The 21,561-nt window shown below is 37.5% G+C and overlaps 2 protein-coding genes across 2 annotated transcripts in view; one reads left to right on the top strand and one right to left on the bottom strand.

Moving 5' to 3' along the window:
• The window catches only part of LOC120630550 (low-density lipoprotein receptor-related protein 2), a 244,003-nt gene extending 242,481 nt beyond the window's left edge, over positions 1–1,522 (bottom strand). Inside the window, exon 1 of the mRNA XM_039899804.1 lies at positions 1,268–1,522. Coding sequence (XP_039755738.1) covers positions 1,268–1,349 — 82 coding nt within the window. The 5' untranslated portion in view covers positions 1,350–1,522. The remainder of the gene's footprint in view (positions 1–1,267) is intronic.
• A 6,994-nt stretch (positions 1,523–8,516) lies between these two features.
• LOC120630247 (protein virilizer) lies at positions 8,517–20,742 on the top strand. The gene is made up of 9 exons (XM_039899399.1): positions 8,517–8,742; positions 10,231–10,522; positions 10,714–15,434; positions 15,866–16,123; positions 16,616–16,754; positions 16,908–17,040; positions 19,559–19,627; positions 19,914–19,981; positions 20,642–20,742. Exons 1-9 carry the CDS (start codon positions 8,683–8,685, stop codon positions 20,704–20,706), a joined length of 5,805 nt encoding a protein of 1,934 aa, XP_039755333.1. The 5' UTR covers positions 8,517–8,682; the 3' UTR covers positions 20,707–20,742.
• Positions 20,743–21,561: the final 819 nt, after the last annotated feature.

Below are 21,561 nucleotides of genomic sequence, written 5' to 3'. Positions count from 1 at the left end.
AAACTAGTCAAACAGGGGTCAGGGTACGCGGGACTACGTATGACCTCACGTCCACTCCGGTGAGTACAGTACAAACAACTGTAGGTACCTATCAGCCTACCCGATATATACTATTACTACCTACGCTTCCAGAAGGTAAGTTCGTCACCGCAATGCTTCACTCTTAGCTATTCGGTATGCCAGACTCGTCAACACGCTGTTTGTTATTCTATAGTGAGGAAAAAGTGACTGTCGTTATTTTTTTTACAACTTGAGGTGCATAACATCGTTCTGGCTAACTGGTTTTTTTAATATGCTACCATCAATAACAGACACAACTGACTTCTATACAGAAATAGTATTAGTAGAAGCCATGTATTATTTTTGTTTTATTTGCACCTTAAAGCGACATTCATTTTTTCATAACCTTAGAAAATATTCGAATTCCATTGGAAATACTTTAGAACCTACTATGAATTATTAAAGTACCTACCAATATTAAATCATGTCATAACGTACCTATAATAGGTAGTTACCTACCTAGCTAGTTTCGAATTACTAAGACACGCGGCATAAGTTGAGAACTAAATAAGAAACTTCAGAAACATCCTAGGTTTGATTAAAAAACTCTACGTCCAAAAGTACGATAGCATAACGAAGTTATACAAAAATTACACGGCACAAATTTATATAAAATAAACAAACATACCTACTTTAGTTAAAAAAGTGTAATTTGTTTTCCCACTATGTGTCTTACCTAATGAACATAATTGAACACCGTTCCTAAACTATGAGCGATTTATAACTATTAAAAAGTCGGTAGGAAACCACTCAACGAAAGTAGTAAGAGTGCATACCTCTTATAAACTTTCTAAGAATATTATGTCAACTGACAGTCCGACACAACCGCGACAGTCGAATCTACCCTACTTATTACTTACTTTTGTCGAATATTGAAAAGAATTTCATTTCAATTACATTTTAATTAGGCTCGTAATGACTTTAAACAACACGAAGAAAATTTTAATGATAAACCAAGAATTAAACTGACAATCTTATAAGAAAAACGATGTAACGGCAATTGAATTAATTACAACTTTGTTGTTAATAATATTGAGTTTTTTACTTAACTTCGTATTTTTTATTATTACAATTAATTATGCTACTAATTTTACAATAATTATAGAATACTTTAACAGCGAGAGTTTAAACTTTAAATCAATGAAATGCAGTGTAGGTTGGTGGTTTTTTATACCACAGACTACAATGGCTTTCTCGAGACACTGACCTGATAAATGCCTCGTGTCGACCTGAGCCGCGGCTGCCGTGACCAGCACCAGAAGCCAGAACGCCTCCCAGGCGCCCCGCATCTTCAGCAACACCACATCCACACCATAAAACACTAAAACAACACTCTCCTCCAAACAGTAAACACTATATCCACGCACAAAAACCGATTTTCAGTTTAGTTAGAAAGTTCGTTGGTTTGGAAAGTTGGTGACGTGTATTTGCTCCGCTCAGCGGCAAAGATGCGTCTTAACCGAGCGCGCGGGAGCGACTGGTGGAAAGGCTTGCATCGCCGGCCGGCTCAGGTAGGGTGGCGAGCGTTGAAACACGTAACTTGCTCACCAACTCTAACTTAATTTATCTCAGAGTTCAGTAGACGTAGTTAAAACAATAGATATTATTGGGAATAGATTAAACTTTAAAACTATTAGAAAAGGCTGAAATCACATGAAATCGGGTTAAACGAGTTGGTAAAAATATAAATACTTGTATGTAAGTAAAATCTGTAGGTAATGTAAATGCACAATATATTTATTCATTTATATAAATAGAGGTATTTATGAAGTAATTGTGTACGTTTAGATACCAACTATAACGAAAGTTAGACCTGGACTGCCATAAGTTGGTAGCGGGCTAACCTGTCAGGAAGCATGGCAGTTATACCATAACGATTCCCCTAATCGGTTCCTAAGCGAAATCGTACCGGAACGCTTAATCGCTTCGTCGGTAGGGTGGTTAATTAACAATTAATCATTTCAAAATGCATTATTTACAATTAAATTTATCCATTATATTTCGAAAATATTATTTATTGTCTTGTCCGTCGAAACGCATCGCTTATTACAATTGCGGTCGAATTGCAATTGTAGGCTGTGCTTTTTGTATTTTCCTGCAATGGAATTGGATGATTTGTCTTAGAATGGGTTTATATTATACCATATTATGGTATAATATATAAACCAAAACACTATCTAGATTAATATTTATTATTTTTGGTACAGAAATTAACAGTACTACTGAATATTAAAAAAAGTCAGATATTGCCAAGCCTAACAGCAAACGACAACTATTATTTTGTTAATCTTTTCTGTGTGCCTAAAATCAAACATTCTCTATTTGCTGAATGTGGTGCAATAGTGGTGTTCGTTGATCGTTTTTTATTGCTCACATTTTGTCACTGGATTAATAATATTAGTTTAATATTTTTTAATTAAATTTATCCGAATTTCAGAACATTTAATAAGCGTCTGTACAGATGTAAAATAAGATTTATGTACTTACATATCTACACACCTTGATCTTGAAACAAAACTATAACCAGCATTATAAAATTAAAATAAAACATCAAATTGGCGTCTAGAAATGCCGGAGAAAACGGTTTAACATAAAAATATGTTTTGTGGTCCATTTTCCCACATTTGTGGGGAGATTTTCTAGGCTGGCAACTGCAATTCGCACAGGTGGTCGTCAAGTCGGCAGGTAGCGCGGCGAGGCGGCGAGTAAACACCAGCCCCCCGCGCCCCGCGCACCGCACTCGCAAGTCGCGACATCGGCACCGGACACCGCTTTTGAATCGCCATTTTTTTTTCATACAGCTTTTTTTTACATATCACGCTTCTGGCCTAATTTTTCCATTATTATTATATCGATTACCTTCTGAAATTTATTATATCCTGATCAATTAATAATTGGACTATAACATAAACGTGCCTATAGTAGCTACCTAATTTGATTGGTTTACCCGACCGTAAGCAATAACTTAGCAACTAACATAATGACAGGTACAGTAGATATAGAAAAAATACCGTAATGGGCAATAAATTGAAATGAAATTTCTTGTTTTCTCTAAAACTTCCATAGGTACTAGATAATGGTTTTAGTTAAAATGCAATATACCTAGGTACCTACTTTGTTATCTTAGCATGGAGCTGTACTGAACTATGTATCATTCTTGAAAATACTAATCATACATGTGAAAGTACCTAATCATGACCGATTTTATACATTTTTATTACAACCCCAAAAGGTATATGCAACGAGGGTGGAATTTTATTTAAAAAATAAATATAACGGGGTGTATAAAATTATTTAAAAATATAAAATGTTCCGAGAAAGCTTACATAATGGACAGTTACTTAAAAATGGAGTAGGTACCTACTATTTTTTTTTTAAGTATTCATTGACGGACCATGCAGAATATGTGGCCCATAAGTGGTGGTGAGCGGAAACCCATCGCCTATAAACAGGCAACACTTTGCAGGTAATACAAGTATCACGTCTACAAAGTGCCGCCTCATGTGTCCACGTAACTGAGGCGTAGGTTATAAGTCTCATGTGCCTGTAATTACACCGGCAACCACGCCCGTTACCGGTTCAGACCGGAACACAGCATTGATGAGAAAATGCTGCTAAGCGGCAGAAATAAGCATCTCCATAAAACGATCACTTTGTAAATGACTTTAATAAATCGATTTAGAGAAATGGTTGTAATATTTTTCCCCATAAAACTTCATACACATGTATTCTTTAAATAAAGCTTAGTTTGTTTAGCTTAAAATAGAAAAATAAACTCAATTACCTCGATTATTATAACATATTCGAAAAAGTCATGACAATGCTTAGTTTTAAAATACAGTAGTAAGTTAAAAATTTCAATTATTTCAAAAAGTCAAATTATTGTTTTTATAATATTATCTAGTATATTATGAAAATTAAGCTAAACTTGCTATACTCCGCGAACAGTAATATATGTATTAGTAATAAATTATGGATTTCCGCAAAGTAACGACTGCTTCTATCCAATATTTATATTAGCCATTAGGTATCTAGGGCAAATATCTTTTTCAAAGGTCAAAACTGAAATGAAAACAGCGAATGGTTGTCACTGCGTTTTTTTTCATGACATGTACAATTTTGTTTAATATACTTACATAGTTTTATATTTTTTCTGAAATATTTTTACCTACCTCAAAGAAAGGGTTTGGAAATGTCAAATATAATACATTAGCAGATACACTAGCAGGTAAACTAAGCTCGGCTGCCTACGCCGTCAGGAAAATTAGACAGATTACTGACGTAGAAACAGCAAGACTTGTTTACTTCGCGTACTTTCATAGTGTGATGTCTTACGGGATCTTATTATGGGGCAAAGCTGCTGATATTGAAACTATATTCATATTGCAGAAAAGAGCTGTACGGTCAATATATAAACTTAAATCACGTGAATCCCTCCGTGAAAAATTTAAAGAAATTGGTATACTTACGGTAGCCTCACAATACATTTATAACAATATAGTATTTGTAAGACATCATATTAGTCTTTATAAACAAAAAGTGGATATAAACAGTCGACTTACAAGAAATGGTCATAAATTAGTGACATCTGCATATCGTCTGCGAAAGGTGCAGAAGTCATTTGTGGGATTGAGTATACGCTTTTATAATATGATTCCTAAGGTAATTTTGGACCTACCAATGCATAAGTTTAAAGAATGTGTTAAAACACATTTATTACAGCGAGGTTATTATACAATTGATGAGTTTCTTAATGACAAGGTTGCTTGGAAGCATCCGGCTCCGCTTTCATCTCTCACAAGATAGAAAAATGAATGTTAAAATATAAAATGTAAATTTTTGATGTTGGAAAAGAGCAACTGCTGAGTTTCTTGTTCTTCTTCTTCTCGGTAGAATCTGCCTTCCGAACCGGTGGTAGAGTCACTACACACGGACAGACTTGACGTTTCAAAAGTGCTTGTATTAGGCCTACTTGAAATAAATTATTTTGAATTTTGAATTTTGAATTAAAAATGCAAATAAAAATTTCGATTACGAGTTGAATCTGCACCTTCGCCATTGCCAGAGACATGGGGGTCCAAATCTTGCCGGATGGATTAAAATACTCAGCATCTAAGTCCTACGAATCGTGACGAAGCAATGGTCACTGAGGGTGTACACCGTGCTGATTTTTTGAAGTAGCCGACGCCCGCGACGCGTCCACGTTGCAGTCTCCGCAAGCGCGCAAACTATCTAAGCAAACGAAATATACCAACTTATTGTAAGTACTACTAAAATAATTTACGTCGTAGATCATAATGAGTTTAAAATATAAGGATAATAAAATTTATTCTCATCTTCCTTAAAGCTTCGATGCTTAATAGTTACACAGTAAAACCACTGAATTGCCACAGTGTAAGAATACTACAGAGGTTCTCAACGTTTCATTCTGCTTTAACTAAATAAACCAAACATTTCAGTTTTTTGGCAGCATCGTCAAAATTTCATCGTTAAATCGTCAAGTTCTCAGTAATGCACAACACCATCATCAGAGAGCAATGTTGAATTTTTTCAATTACGGGAAAACGTAAACGATACAGTGATCATATTGTAACGTGCTGAGGTTTGAGAATATAGCCATTTATTTAGTTTCCAGATGGTGATAGAAAACAGAAAAATTAACTCTTGGTTGCCCGAGCATTATTTTAAGTCATTAGTTAAAAATTTCACTGAACACAATAACAAAATGCACACTTTCTTATTTTCTTGGTGGTCCCTTTACTGAATAATATGCATGCCCTAATAACAACCGTGTACTATTGTACGTGTAACGTGTGTTTATTTTCGTACACGAATACTACACTAACTGTACGATACCTAAGCTGTGGTATTTATATTGCCTGACACTACCATGCACGAAATGGATTAAGAAAAAGATAAGGCACAAACGCAGATCTATTTGGATGCCAATATAGATCTTATGTCAATGAAGATAAAGAATAAAATGGTATGGAATATTCCTCGGATCCTGGGTTACTCGGCAGTATTTCCTCTTATGAAAATGTATGTTTGCAATACCCTTCTTAGTTTTTATTTGATTCGATATTATGATAGCGCTTCACTGCCACTTCATCTGGCGGAAAGTGGCCATGCAAGATGGATTCGACGTGAATCACATTTCATTGTAAGAAACTATCCTATAGGCATAACTTTATGAAACACTGTCAAAAAATAAGACTATTATACATTTTTTATGAAACACCAAAAATAATGCCCAATATATTTTTTTTTTTTAATTTGAACGACAAAAATTTCACTTGCTTTAACTCTGAAGGAAAACATCAGAAGGTAACCTGCAATGCCAGGGAGTTCTCTAAAAAAATATTTTAGCCGTGAGAAGACTATCATTCCACACTTGGCAAGCGCGCAACGTGGTGGACTGAGCCCTAAACCTTTCTCATTGTGGAAGGAGACCAGTGCTCTGTTGTGGGCCGGTAATGGGTTGACGAAGATAGTGGAAGTGGAATAGCTCTATTAGCGATTTTGAAAACAATGCATGAAGGTGTGCAATTCACGAGCATTTTTCCCGATACTTATCAGCATGGGCCGACGGGGAGGGGGAAGGGGATGAACAATTTGGGAGGATGTTACTCGACTGCCAGAAATCGCATGCGGGCGAAAACGCGGGCAACTTTTCTAGTACCTACCTTATAAATAATAAATCGGTCTACTTGCCTGGCGTTTATTTTTTAATTGAGCGAAAAAGAATTATTCGCAGATTACTGTTTAAGAAACCGGCGTGTTCTTAATCCACCTGTCCACCACATGAAATGGTCTCTACGGGAAATTATTTAGCATCGAACAATTGTTCTGATGATTCAATTGCATTGATGTTACTTTAATAAAATATATCATATCATCTGTCTCATAAGGAAATGAAGATGCAACATTTTCCTCTACAACAAATGTTAATGAACTACCTGCTTCGCAAACAGGATTTCCGCGTCTAGCTCTGTCACCACTACTTCCTTCTGTTTACCTTGTTCAAATTTTGTTTTGTTGTAATAAATATATACATACGAGTACGTAGTAAATAATATTAATAATGTACACAGTTAAAGCAATCAAATGTATTGTATTCTATTGCGTCGATATATTGTCGTGCCCAAGATTTCCGATAGTCCAAATACTTACTTGAGAATAACAACAAAACTCCATTTATTAGCTCTGGTCAAGCAGTCGAAGAGATGGTAACAGGGCAATGCCCACTAAACAAACACCTCTTTATTCTAGGTCATAACAGACACTTACGTGCGCAGATTTTATTTTTTTGTACATAGACGAGCGCTTCACTGCAATCACACCTCAGGGTACCTAAGTGATGGTGCAGCCTATAGTGGAGCACGCTTGCCTAAAAAATACCTATTCACTCTTGATTTGACGGTTGCTGTTCGCAACGCGGTTCGCAACGCGTCCATGGTATATCAAACACGTAAGGATGCAGATTCTTACGGTGCTTTGCGGTTCGACGGTAAAAAGGTGAGGGGGGACTAGATCAAACAGTTCTTGAGCACACTGTCCGAAATATATCTAGGACGAAACACCCATACACGTAATGCTCCGTTGTAATATGTATCCTGGCTCCTCAGCATCACCGTGAGTCTCCATGGTGAGCTCAGTTTGTTGGACTAAACCAGCGGACGGTCCCAGCCAGGTCTCGACCAACTAAGGAAGTACAGTCGCAGGCCCAGGGATAAAAATGGAGGAATGCAATACTGTGGGCCACAATTAATTGTTGATAATACATTTTTCTAATTTTCAAATCTGACTGGCAGTTCTAGAGTTTAGCAAAATTAAAATTGATAAATATATATATTATATAGGATAGCTTTTGCCCGATGCTCACAACCTCTATGCCAAAAATCACACACACAACCAAACACACTTTCGCATTTATAATATTGAGTACCTATGTATATAAAAGATAGGTATCCTTATGAACAAGCAAAAGAGATTTTGATTTCTGTACAGAAATGACTGAAATGTTAGGTATATTATAACCTTGAATATGATTGAAATGTTATTGTAGGTATAATTTAATTTTTTGGACAGTGTGCGCGCAGCCTTAGAGAACAAGAATGTCAAAATAAAGATTTATTTAAGTCTCACCAAGCAAGCTTATTATTTTTTATCTTCAATGTTGATCCTACGTAGAAAACCACTTTATTTGAATGTTAGGCAAAATGTGTGTAGGAAGTTTCATTAGATAAATTTAATTAAAGTATACAAATCATCTATGGTGTTTTACTTCAAAAAAGCTAGAACCCACTGTTGAAATAGACATGACACAAAAATTTTCACATTTCAGTTGGCTGTACGGTGATATATGTTTGCCTTTTCTCAGGATATATGAGAATAGATTAAAAAAAAATCAAAAGTAAATGTAGATATATTTTATCTGTGGCATACTACTTGTTTGTAAAATGCTGTTTTCGTTTCAGTTTTGATGAATAAAGTTTATTTCAGTGAGTTTAAAATATCATTTGAGATTAAAATTAATATTCTGCAATCTAAAAGACACTGCTTACTTTTTTTTATAATAGCCTATAATGTCCTAAAGGGTCGTGGTTTGTGAATAGCAAGATGAGCGCCGATCAGCCGGATCTTTTATTTTTCGACACCTTCTCGCATGATACTAGCGAGGTAAGAAAGATCACTTTATATACTTATCATCTTATATTTCTTTAACATTTCAAACCAAAATTGTAGATAGATTCAGATCCCCGACGAAAAAACTATTACAAAATTAGATACACTGGCTTTCCAAGAAATATTTATCTAAAGATACTACCAAACATATTGTTGTACATACCAATACTAAATGTAGGAGGTTTTATGCCAATAATGTGTACCATCAACTGGTTAATTTGATTGGCACCCTGCAGGTAATACAATATATTTCTGTACAAACTGAGTAAACTACTGAGCAAGCACCCCAAAAGTTGATAGGTAAATGTTAACTTAAAATGTTCAGTATGCAATAAAAGTTTGATTAAATCATCAGATCCTGTAATGAGCATTTCACAGCATTTTCTTAAAATACTTGGCTCAACAATTACATATGGTAACTCAGAGTTGTTGGGCCAAATCTGTTTTAGAGTTCCCATCTGAAAACCACGCTACCCTGTATCACTTTTCACTCAACAATTTTGTAGAACTAATCTTGGTTGCCACTCTTTGATCCCCAGATTAAGCAGTTCGTACAAATATTTTATATGACATACGACAATCAATATATTTAAAGACAACCTGGCCAACTTCAAAAATAAGCTACTAAAAATACTTGGCTATTCAGAGTATTAATATTGTTTTTTCTTTTTTTTTACTGTTTAATTACTAATAATCTTATACTTGTAAATATTTTGTCACTGATTTTACATTGTGGTTATACATACATTCTTTTTTTTTTTTAATTTTTAATTTTATACTTATTTAATAATATAATTGCATGCCTACTGTGGGTATACTGTTTTGAATACTTTCCTAGGCCTTGTCAACTGCCTTTCTATGTGTAAAAAGTGAACAATAAAATTCTATTCTATTCTAGCCTATTCTACTCTTTCTTTTCAAAATAATTAATACAGAATTAGATTGCCTTTTTTGTAAATTTTGTATATTTTTATTTTTAATTTCTTTTCATGTAATAAAGCCTTCAACTAACCCTCCTTTTGTGCAAATATGAAGAGCTTGAAGTAACATTAACTATTACTGATCTAGTTACCTTAGGTTACCAAGTAAGCCTCCAAAAATTATTTATATAAAAGAATATTATAATAATTCTTTAATATAAATAATTATATAAGTCTATACTTTTGAGTGGTTTAATTCCAGTTGGTTAATGTAACAGTTATATAGATAGAGATTCAGTAATAAACTACTGCAACATCTTTTCAAAGTCTTAATATTCACATTAATAGATATTAAATACAATTAATTGCTTTGGCTCAACTGCAGCAGTGATTGTGACTTAAGTTTGCAAAGCAATAGCTTGCACTTGATAGGGTCATGTTTAGCCCAAAACAATAGTTTCTTGTGAGATTTTTTTTCAAAACTGATACAATTGCCTTGGAAATGTTGGCAAGAGCTGGTAATACATTTTCCATACTTCTAATTCAAAACAATTGATTTCAGGAACTCAATTTAGATTTAGTTCAATTTCCAAAATCAGTTTATGTGCGAGAGTTACGCATCATACCACTTGGAGCTCGCGTAGAAGGTGACTTTCCAGGCGGCGTCAGGTTAGGAGCTACCAACCCTACAAAGTTTCACATTGACTTCTTTGTGAATGACTTGAGCAAGCCAGGAGCCTCCACTTTTGAAGCCCTTGGTAGTATTGATTATTGCCAGAATGGGCAGATACATATGGAGTGCATGTCAAATGTGGATCAGCCAAGAATACCTACTGATGGACTTGTTCTTAGGGGTAAGTCAGACTATAATTCATTAACAAATAATAATTGACTTAGATGAACCTTTGACAATGATGAAGAACCTTTTCTCTGAAGGTGCCAAATGTTCATCAACCAATACATACAGATTAAGTAGCAACCAGTGAACCACAGCATAGTTTATTTCAAAAAGACAGTCATCACAATTTTATGTATTTAATTGCAGGCTGGTACACAACAATCACATTGGCTGTGTATGGAAATCTAACCCAAGTCTTACCAGAAACTCCAATAGCTGTCAACCCACCACCAAACATCCCAAGGCCAGTGACCAGAGAAGTTAGTGCTCTTCCTCCTAATGTACCACAAACATCTGAGTGGAACCCAGAACCCTCCAACCCAATTCCAGCATATACTGGTAATGTCACAGTGAGCAATCCAGAAGCATATGGAAGTAACTACCCTGAAAATTACGATAACCAAATGTACCGAAACGAGTACTATGATAATGAAGCTCCAAAAGACCCCAGAACATATCATCATTTGGAAGATAATGAGTGGGAGAAAGGAAGGGATATTAGTTGCGAGAGAGAGGGAGATAGATTGAGGCATAGCCCTAGGCCATTAGAGATTGACAGAGATAGAGAAAGACGTGAAGGAAGAAGTCGTAGACGTTCGATTGAAAGAGGGAGAAGTCGGGAATCATCTAGACTTCGCGATAGAAGTAGAGACTTAGAAAGACTACATTCGAGATCAAGGAGTCGTGATAGAGAATTCGTAGTTAAAGGGGAATATAGACCAGTAAGCCGATCACGATCTAGAAGCGTTGACCGCGAATGGGATAGAGGATCATATAAAAAGGACGATTACCGTCGTAATCGTGATGCTTCGTACGATAGATCGCGTGGTGGATCTTATGAACCACCTCCATCTTACGAACGTAAACTTCCCTACGATAAATGTGCTTCATATGAGAAACGTCTATCACCATTTGATAAACGAAGTTCGTCCTACGAACAACGTGCTCCTTCCTACGATAAACAAACGCCATTTGATAGAAAGAGACACTCTCCTTATAATCGTATGAGAGACTCTAGTTACGGAAGTCGATCGCCCAGCCGTGATGATCCAAGAAAACGTCCTAGAACTCCTCCCGGAGAAAGGCGACCGATGTCTCCAAGAGAAGGTGAATCAAGTCCTATCAATTCGGTACGATCAGAAGAAGGCCCCGAATTCGATAGAAGTGGCAAACAAATACCACGAATAGACTTTTACCATCAAAGCTATAGACACAAGAGCTCTATTAGAAGCCCCTCTCAAGAAGTTGATACTGCTTACGTCGATCCACAACATTCTAGTTTGGTGACTGTACCAATTGTTGACACAACACCACCTAAAGTTATTGAGTCACCTAACCGTAATCCAGAAGATGACAGGTCAATGGATGCTGAACCTTTCGAACCAATATTATCTGATGAAGATATTTGTGATGATCTAGAAGGAAATTCGTACATAGATGCCGAATATGATGTAAACGAATATTGTGGAGTTGATGACATTATAAAATATTTCAATCCTTTTAAAGCTGAGTGGAAAAAATATGAATATGTGAACAAAATAACCAGTCTTGCCGATGTCAAAAGTGAAAATGTTAAAGATGTAATGAGTTCCAGTTTTGATGAACTATGTCACGCTAGTACAGATTTGTCAAAGATGTATGAAATAACTGTTGCAGCCAAAAAAAGGGAGCAGAAGTTTTTCTCCAACACCTTTTTGGAAATTGATAATTCATCTAGAGAAGATTGGGTTCTTCAATGTGAACAACTATATGTCTCTCTTACAAGTCTTTGCAAAAACACCGATATAATACTTAGAATATTTCGCACATATAACAGAATGGAAACTTCGGATGAATTTACTGATGTTTACAATTTACTTGTCACCTTTTGTAGAATTGGCTTAAATTACGAATTCGCGTTAGCACAGCAGCAACCTACATTCAAAATAAGACATATGAAATGTGGTATTCGCCTTGCAGAAGCCTTGATGTCACATCGACATTGTGGGCAGGTTATGAAAATGTTGTTAAATAATGGAATAAACATGACAATGCAACTCATTGAGATGTATTCTAAAGAATATATGGCACTGAGTATTCGTTTGATAATCTTAAATACTTTGAACGTCTGTTTGTCTTCAAAGGAAGCCATTGATCATTTTATGCAGGATGCAGTACACCCTAAGTTTGATAAAAAAGACCCTGATAATATCCGGAAGTCCATGAACGGTTACCAGGCTCTCATAGCTATGATGCAGGCTAATCCCTTAGGCAGGATTAAGTTTGCGTTAAGCGCACTAATCAAAAAGTTTAATATATATGAAGTTTTAGGGAAATTACATGATTTAGTTTTCAAATTTAATAATAACGCAGCGGAAAACAGTCGTCCGGAAGATAACGAATTATCAGAAGGCGAAGTTAATTTTATCGCCGAATCTCTCGAAGAAACACTGTACATGTATCGGTCACAATGCTTCCATATTTCTCAACCAAAGAAATTCTTACCCGCATCAGCACAATTTGAAATTAATAAAGAATGTTCAAACGAAATCCTTCTCCAGTTCTTCGACATCCATCGAATTCTAGAAGTGTGTTTGTACTTGCTTACTTGCCCAACTACTTGCAACAACTTGGTAGTCACTAGCCCCATTCATGATCTGATATTTGAATTGATAAACTCACAAAATGGTTTAATGTTTCTGTATAGGAATATGGAAAAGTGTGAATTGATATTCAAGGTTTTAGAATATCCTTACGGACAGCAAAACACTGAAGAGGTCCCGTATCCACATGATAGCACTATAAGTACCTATAGCGATTCACAAATTGCAGGTCTCGAGCTTGCATATAGACTAAAAGCTGTGTACTATTTGAAGTCTATAAGCGACCTTCAAGCGGGAAAATTGGATGAAAACGAGCTTATTGATAGATTACAGTCTTTATACTGTCTTAGTTTTGGTAGTATTGGAAAAACTGCTGTCCCAAATGTTGTTGTATTGGGAGATAACCCTGAATGTCTCATAAAGGTATTTGAAAACGATGTTAAAACAAAAGGTAAAACCGATTCGCCTTCGAAACATAAATCACCTGCTAAAGGTTATGCCATAGAGCTAATTGTTTCCGCTGTCAGATACGCAGCTAATGTTCCATTTTTGAAGAAATACGGCCAGAGATTGATAAACGTTTCCAAAGATCACGATAGATTTGAGCCGAGCGTATCCAGTGTACTGCAAGAAGTGATTCCATATTTGAAACCTGTTGAGAAGCCTAATGTTCTATCGGGCGAAGATTTAATAGAATGTGTTGAGATGCTTAAAACTAGTCTAGAACACTCTGCGGACTTACCTGGCGAGCTAATGACCTGTCTAAGAATATTGCGCCATTTCTGCATATCTGACTACGAGAAAAACGTCTCAATCGTGTGTGAATCACCAATTGAAGATTACGTGGAATTAAAATACAAGTACAATGTTCTACAGTTGTTTTCTTTGGACGGTGTTGCGCATATTTCGGGAATATTGGATCGTTTGGCAATACATTTTGATCAACCGAGTATGCATACCTCTTTCTTTGCTTCAATCAGAGGCTTGCAATTGGCTCAAATGTTGCTGCCATGCTTGAATTTACTGGACGATATGCTGGCACGAGTAGTACGTTGTCGGGGACCCCGATTCAGAGATTTAACTGCTGCCCCGATAATACTGAAGACTTATGGAATCGCAAAAGCTTTTCCTGTCGGTTCTATCGGATATAGAACCGCAGCGAAAGCGGCTGAAGCCGCAGTAAGAGCATTACTATCATACGCTCAACCTATAGCGGATGACGCGAAAGACGGCGATTCGATCCGTAGAGGTCCGTGGACGTCTTTATGCTCGGAGGTAATCTCCTACATAATGACAGCCCCATATACGTTCGTCCCCGGTTTACTTGTATTTTCCGAATTATTACCTTTGCCTTTACCAATGCAAACAAAAACAGCGCCTTCTGATCGAGAGCTAGCTGACGCGGCGAACGAGAGGCGTATGTGGTCCGCACATTTACACGCTTTATCAAATGATTTGACGGATATGATACAGATTATATGCATGTCGACGTATAGACCAGTGGTGCATATGCTGCGGCGAGTGTGTGTCCAGATTGCTGACTTGGCGCCCAATACAGCCGCCATTGTGGCTAGGGCAGCTGTCGGGGCGGTCATGCGCGAATTGAAGGAAGGAGAATCGGCCAATGCAAGTTTAACTCGAGTTTTGGGGTTCTTAGCATGTTTAGTCTCGCATGCTCCCGTAAAGTGTGCAGTTTTACATACAATTAGCGCAGGAGGGCCTAAATCACACGAAGTTCAAACTGCTTTATGCAACATCCTAGCTCTGGCAAACGCATCCAGTGACCATGTGACGGCTCAGGAATACGCCTCCCACGCTTTAGCAGCATTCTGCGATGCTGAAATCACTTTGACACCATTAAGTTCGGCTACAGATGTGCTTTTAGGGAATTCGTTGCCCAATAAAGAATCGTTAGTCGCTTTCTTGGACGCCTCCGCTGCGTGCCTCGAGTCATCCACCAAAACGTGTGCAGTAGCCGTCTCAGTTTTACGTGCGTATTTCGTTTTGACGGAACATGAATACGGATTTCAACAATTTCGGAAATATGTGACGAGGAAACGGGAGAGTCTTGGGAAATATTTCAAATGGGCTCTGGAAGGGTCCGGAGAGGAGAGAGCGGAGTGCTTAAACTTGTATATTGATCTCATAAAGATTTTGAAAGTTGATGTTGGAGAAGGCGCATTGGGCAGGAAAAGTGTTCTGACTTTAAACGAGATGGCCGATATGGTGGGATACACATCTGCGGATGAAGAGCATCCGGTTATGTCTTTGGAAAAAATTTTGAAGGTAAGTAATTGTTTTTTTCATTGGTTTGTTCATTTTGCCTGATTCTTACAGCACAACACATGATGAAAATTAACCATATTTTGAACTCTGGTTTCGTGATTTTAATATAGTATGTAAGGTCAGAAACTAGAGGATGGTTTTATTTTTTGCCAATAGTGAGACGAAGACAGTGGGAAATTTACCATAGAAACAAAAAAAAAATTGATTCTTGTATTGATTGTTGTATAGTGTCATTAATGACATTAGATACGTCTCTTCAATCTATAAACACTATATTAAATTAGCGTAGGGTTCCTGGTGTAAGAAACTCCAATTTGTTACTTTATTTATTGTACATTTTAGTTTTTTTTATAAGAACATAATATTTTATTTAGTTAAACAATAGTTTAAAAATATGAATTTGTAGTTTATTTCATTATTGATATTTTCAGGAAAGAAACTCTGAAGAAGAAGTCCTATTTAACGCAAATTTCTTAATAACCCATTTGCAAAAGCTCAAATCTTCCGAGGAAGCGACCCCTGCTGAGGTCACTGAGTTGGCTCCCCCGCCCCCAGAGCCCTTGGTGGCGCAGTTCGCTGCGAGGCTGATCTACTGCATCGGGGACGCCAGCGACGAACGCCTCACCACCGGCTACTGGCTCAACGTGCCCTTGGCCAGCGGCGACGATGACGTCAACGACACGGAGCTGGTGAGTGTGGCGTGACCGGCCTGAACACGTAGAGGTGTTCCACGTGACCGAGACTTCTGCGTGTCTTACCTCCTTTTATAGATGGGTAATTTAAAAGGAAAAGCAATCAATTTAAGAAATATGTTGTGCATGGAATAACTTATGACCATAAAAACGCCTTGTCTCTTCAGATTACTCGTATTCATAGCAGCGCGTGCAGCGAATCACAAAAGAACTGAAATTAAAGTTTTTAAAACCGATTATTTTCAATCCATTGAGTGAATTAAATAAGAAACGGTTTCTTGGTTAAACCGGTTAAAACACGAAACCGAAACCTTAACTGAAATAATTCCAATACCGGGGATAATGATCGAAACCGGTTTGAATTTTTTCCCAGTTTCCGAGCTCTGCTTCACTCTTTACTTTACTACTTTACATACAGAATACTGCTTAATCGATTTCGTGACACTCGCTCCGTGTACCCTTCTGATCGCCGAGTGGTCCGTGGCGCAGGTGTCGTGCGACGTGATGGGCGTGGCCGACGGGCACCTGTCGGGCGGCGCGGAGTTCCTGGCGGCCGGCGTGCGGCGCCTCGCGGGCTGCCTCGACGCGCGCCCCGAGGCGCTGCCCTGCGACGACAAGCGCCCGGCCGGTGAGATCAACTTACCTTCGTACCGGAGGAGCCGATGTATATAAGTCGGCATCCGTCGTGACAGACTCGGTCTGCTCTGAAAGCCACCATTCCGTGGAACCTCGTCCTCGGGGCCGAGCGAGCCCGCCGGTGTGAGTGCCCGTGTGGTTGCAGTGGCGCTGAGCCGGGTGCGCGCGGAGGGCGGCGCGGACGCGTTCCGCTCGCGGCCGCCCAACACGTCGCGCCCGCCCTCGCTGCACGTGGACGACTTCACGGCGCTGCACCAGCCCTACGCGCCGCCCGGCCGGTACGTGAAACTGCCAAACGGTGCCAATATACACACTGTCCTGCCCCATGTCGCTACACCGACTTCTTTGGTACCTTCCACTTAAGGCTTATGCTTTGGAGTAATTTGCCTGCTGTCTTTGAGTGAAGTGACTTGAAAAAATAACGTTATTAATGTGTATTATTTTTCTTCTTTCATTATATAATTAAATATATCTATTTATTTTCTTATATATATGTATATATAATTGCGTTATCCCGCTCACTTGCAATTGTTCTTTCTGCCAGAGGTTGCCTGTGAGAGATTGCTCGCAGCAATAGGGCCGCCTTTGCATGCCTACAATGTTCTTTTTGTTTATTCTCGATTTTATGTGTATTGTGATGTTTGTGTGCAATAAAATATTTCTTCTTCTTCACTATAACTTTAAAATAAAATGTCTACAGTATCAAATTTGGCTAATAAACCACAAAAATATATAATTGACTACATTGTTATGGGGCATCAAATCGATGGTATTCATATAGACGTAAGCGAGGCATTCGATCGACTCGATCATTCATCTTAATATCCAAATTACATGATACTGGTATTCAGGGAAGTTTTCACTCTTGGCTCTCGTCTTATTTATCGCGTAGGCAGCTGAATGATGTGGTTTGTTCTTAAGTCCGATCCGTCCAAGGTTCCATCTGGCGTCTCAAAAGGATCCCACGTAGGGCCTATTATTAGTACGAAAATACGTTACTTTTAGTACAAATTTATTAACAATGTGTGTGATTAGTATAAAAATCTTACAGTTTCACGTGGTTTGCGCATAATAAATTTTTTTTTAAAGCTGTCACAACCCTATTTGACTCTGCTTCAGAATTTAGTAAAATTTCAGACTGGTCTGTTAAAAGTTCTTATTTTAGTAATAATTTGTTGCTCGACGACGTGTTTGACTTTGACGTTTAATGCACAGATAGAAAAATTTATTAGTAAATGCTACAAATTCCTGGAATTTGTTTGGCGTTATTGCAAAACTTTCAAATTAGGGTTTGCTCTCGAAACTCTTCTCGAAAAGTCTCTTAAAGTATGGCTCCAAACTAACACACTCCAACACTTTATATGGATCGGATTTTAGGAGTTGTGTGCATTTTTGAAGTGAAACTTCTTTATCGGAGTTGGAAAAATTTAGGGTAACATTTTTCAGTTACGCGTCACATTTTTTCGTTACGCGCCGTCTTTTTCTTGTCCCAACCACGGTTGATTCGAGTTTATTCGAACTTCAAATGCATTGCAAAATCTAAACGGCTGAAGACGTAAGCATATATCATAATACTAATGTTGTTGTTAACATTGTAACTTCATCGATAGATTTTTCTGTTCTTTCTCCTGACTTATGTATGGCTCAATGCCAAATGGAAAATAGGATGAATATTTTGATTGTTGCACTTTATATATCTCCAAATCAGAAGTTGGACGATATTATTAATTTTTTCTTCCTCCTCCCTCTTCGTGCCTCTTTACTCGGTTGCAATAATGATAAAAAACCCATCTGCATCAGAAAAATCTTTGAAGCTAGTTGAATTTTTGAAAGATTATTTGAATTTTATATATTATTAAAAAAAAGTCCTCAAACATTAACAAGATCCGGCACTAAAATTGCTGGAGTTTTTATGGAATGTAAACAATATTTGACGGCCGACTGGCGCAGTGGGCAGCGACCCTGCTTTCTGAGTCCAAGGCCGTGGGTTCGATTCCCACAACGGAAAAATGTTTGTGTGATATACATAAGTGTTTTTCAGTGTCTGGGTGTTTATATGTATATAATAAGTATTTTATTTATATTACCTATTTATAAAAATATTCTTCAGTCATCTTAGTACGCATAACACAAGCTTACTTTAGGGCTAGATGGCGATGTGTGTATTGTCGTAGTATATTTATTTATTTATATTTATATTTCACATTTCAGTTACCATAAGCCATAATAATAATATTACAATTAAATTAAAGCTGTAATAATCTTATAACGATGAAGAAAACATCGTTGAGGAAATCTGCAACCCTGAGGGTTCTCCACAATGTCCCTACGGTACGGGGGCCTTTTACTCATCCCCAGAGGATACCAGCCCCTAGCAAACCTACAATAGGCAAAATATTTTAATATCTGTAAAAACGCGGTAGAATCATATTATCTTGCTCAATAAAGATGATTGATTGAGTAAAAATATATTAATTTATGATTTGTGCTCGTATGTAGCTATTTGAATGTAGGTTTTAATAATTTTCACCAACTGGGAAAGGATACCTTGGACAACATAAGCGAGGACGGATTCTCGCTCATTTTATCCTAATCCTAAGGTTGCCTGGCAGAGGTCGCTACTAAGCGATAAGTACTACCTTTTGTATTCTACTGCCATCATTGTATCTCCATCTTCTTTTATTTTCCTAACTTCGTAGTGTAAAAACACTGCGCGTGGATTGTTAACGATGGTTGTCACAGAACTGAGTAGGTATTATTGAGTAGCACGACTAAGGCTCGGTGGCGTGTCCGCAGGGGCGTGCGGCGCGGCGCGGGCGCGGAGCGGGGCCGCTTCGGCGCTCCGCACGCACACTACCGCCACCTGTGAGTACACGCACATACAATTGATCCATTAATTTTTTGGTCCTGTTATGTGTTATTATTTTAGACAGCACTTACTTGACGCACGATTAGCTCTGAAACCGGACACTACTTAATCAGATGTACACTGACTGAACATGTAAATAAAGACATAAAAAATTGTCTGGATGTAGCATAGCTGTAATTGTAAATCACAGTTTCCGCGAAATATCGCTATTTCCCCAGTATCTGATGTAATATTTCTGTGTTAATAGTATTTATATGTGTTTAACCACATCTGTATGTCCAGGCGCGGTCGAGGCGCGTGGGAGGGCGCGCAGCACTTCGGCCACTTCGCGCCGGCACACTACGTGGCAGGTCAGTACCGGTGATCTTTATGCTTACTATGTCCAACGCCAAACAACATACATACTATACCATATAAAAATTATATACTAGCTCTTCCGAAGTACTTTTCGTGATTTGCGGGTTGACTCACGACAGGCTTGCAACAACCGCAAATCTTGCATTATTAAAGATGATTCGCTACCTGATTTCATTTTATTTTAAAATTTATGCTATTTTACGCTATTTACGGTATAGAGTAAAAGGCATTATCGAAAGTGCACCGTCTCATAATTCGTCTCTAATACTTAAATTGCACTAAACCTTTATTAAGACTACTTAAAAAGCATTTTATACCCTAATTTATTTTGTTGTTTTTTTTTTACAGCTGTGTAATTTTAATTTTTGTTATTGGCTTATATTTTGTATGATATATTGCTTAGTAATTTTAATTTGGTTAAATTTCATGTATATTTCATATTACTCTCTCTCGTGTACAACCTAACCCTGTAATCTTAAGTGTTTTTTCTGTTTTTTTGTTTGGCCTGGCAGAGATCGCTACATACATCGATCGATAAGGCCGCTCATTATACTTGTTCAGTATGTTAGGTGTATAATAAAATGTATTTTTTTTATTTCCTGCTGCACTGGTGCCCCTGTTATTATTAACGTCGTGTGTGTGTGTGTGTGCAGCGGGCATGGGCTGGGGCGGAGCGCGGATGGGTCGCGGGCCGCGGCACCGCTCGTTCATGCGCTAGGCGCGGGAACTTCAATAAACACTCATATTTACTGACCGTACTGTCTTTTCATTTCCCTTCTCCTACTCTGTGCCCCGATAATGTTACACCACTGAACAGTTAAGAATCGTAGTCGCGTTCCGTCAGTCTAGACTAGTGTTTCAGACTTCAAAAATTACTTAGTACAGTGTATTCTTATTAATATATATATTATTTAATATAATTATTAATATATATATATATTAATAATTGACAGACCAAGTAAATGACCCACCTAATAGTAAATGGAAAACCATCGCCTACTAAACAGAGCTGGAGGTGTTGATAGCTCCAGTGGCTCCGGCCTCCCTTTCGAGGGAATGAGTTAAATCACCTCTATTTTTTAATGTTATGAGTATTTTAATTTAAGGAATTTGAAAAAATGGATGCTTTTTAGCTAACTGTAAAAATTTTAGGCTAGGTTATTCATTATAAAATGTTATTTGGAATAACATTTTAGTAGGACTGGTAACACTACTATTACAACTCGTAATAGTAATTTCATTTTTAAATTATACGTTTTAATTCCTCATTATCAACCCATTGCCGGACCACTACTGGGCGTGGGTGTCCTCTCAGAATGAGGCCGTATTCCACCACGCTGGTAAAATGCGGATTGGGAGTCAATAGTTTTAATTACATAAATTGCAATTTGTTCTGTATTTACTCGATAAACTTCTCATAAGTGTTGGTTAAATGGATGTACAAACCTCGGTCTGGCCGGTATTCTATATCCAGATCGACGTCTAATCTAGTCTTAGGCTAATATCTGGAAATTCTTTACCAGTAAGAGCTATATTGATGTTTTCCTTTCAATCGGGTTGATGAATTTTTAAG

This window comes from Pararge aegeria, chromosome 16, assembly GCF_905163445.1.
Source record: "Pararge aegeria chromosome 16, ilParAegt1.1, whole genome shotgun sequence".
NCBI lineage: Eukaryota > Metazoa > Arthropoda > Insecta > Lepidoptera > Nymphalidae > Pararge > Pararge aegeria.
Note: the sequence above shows the minus strand (reverse complement) of the source record. Positions and strands in the feature narration are given on the sequence as shown.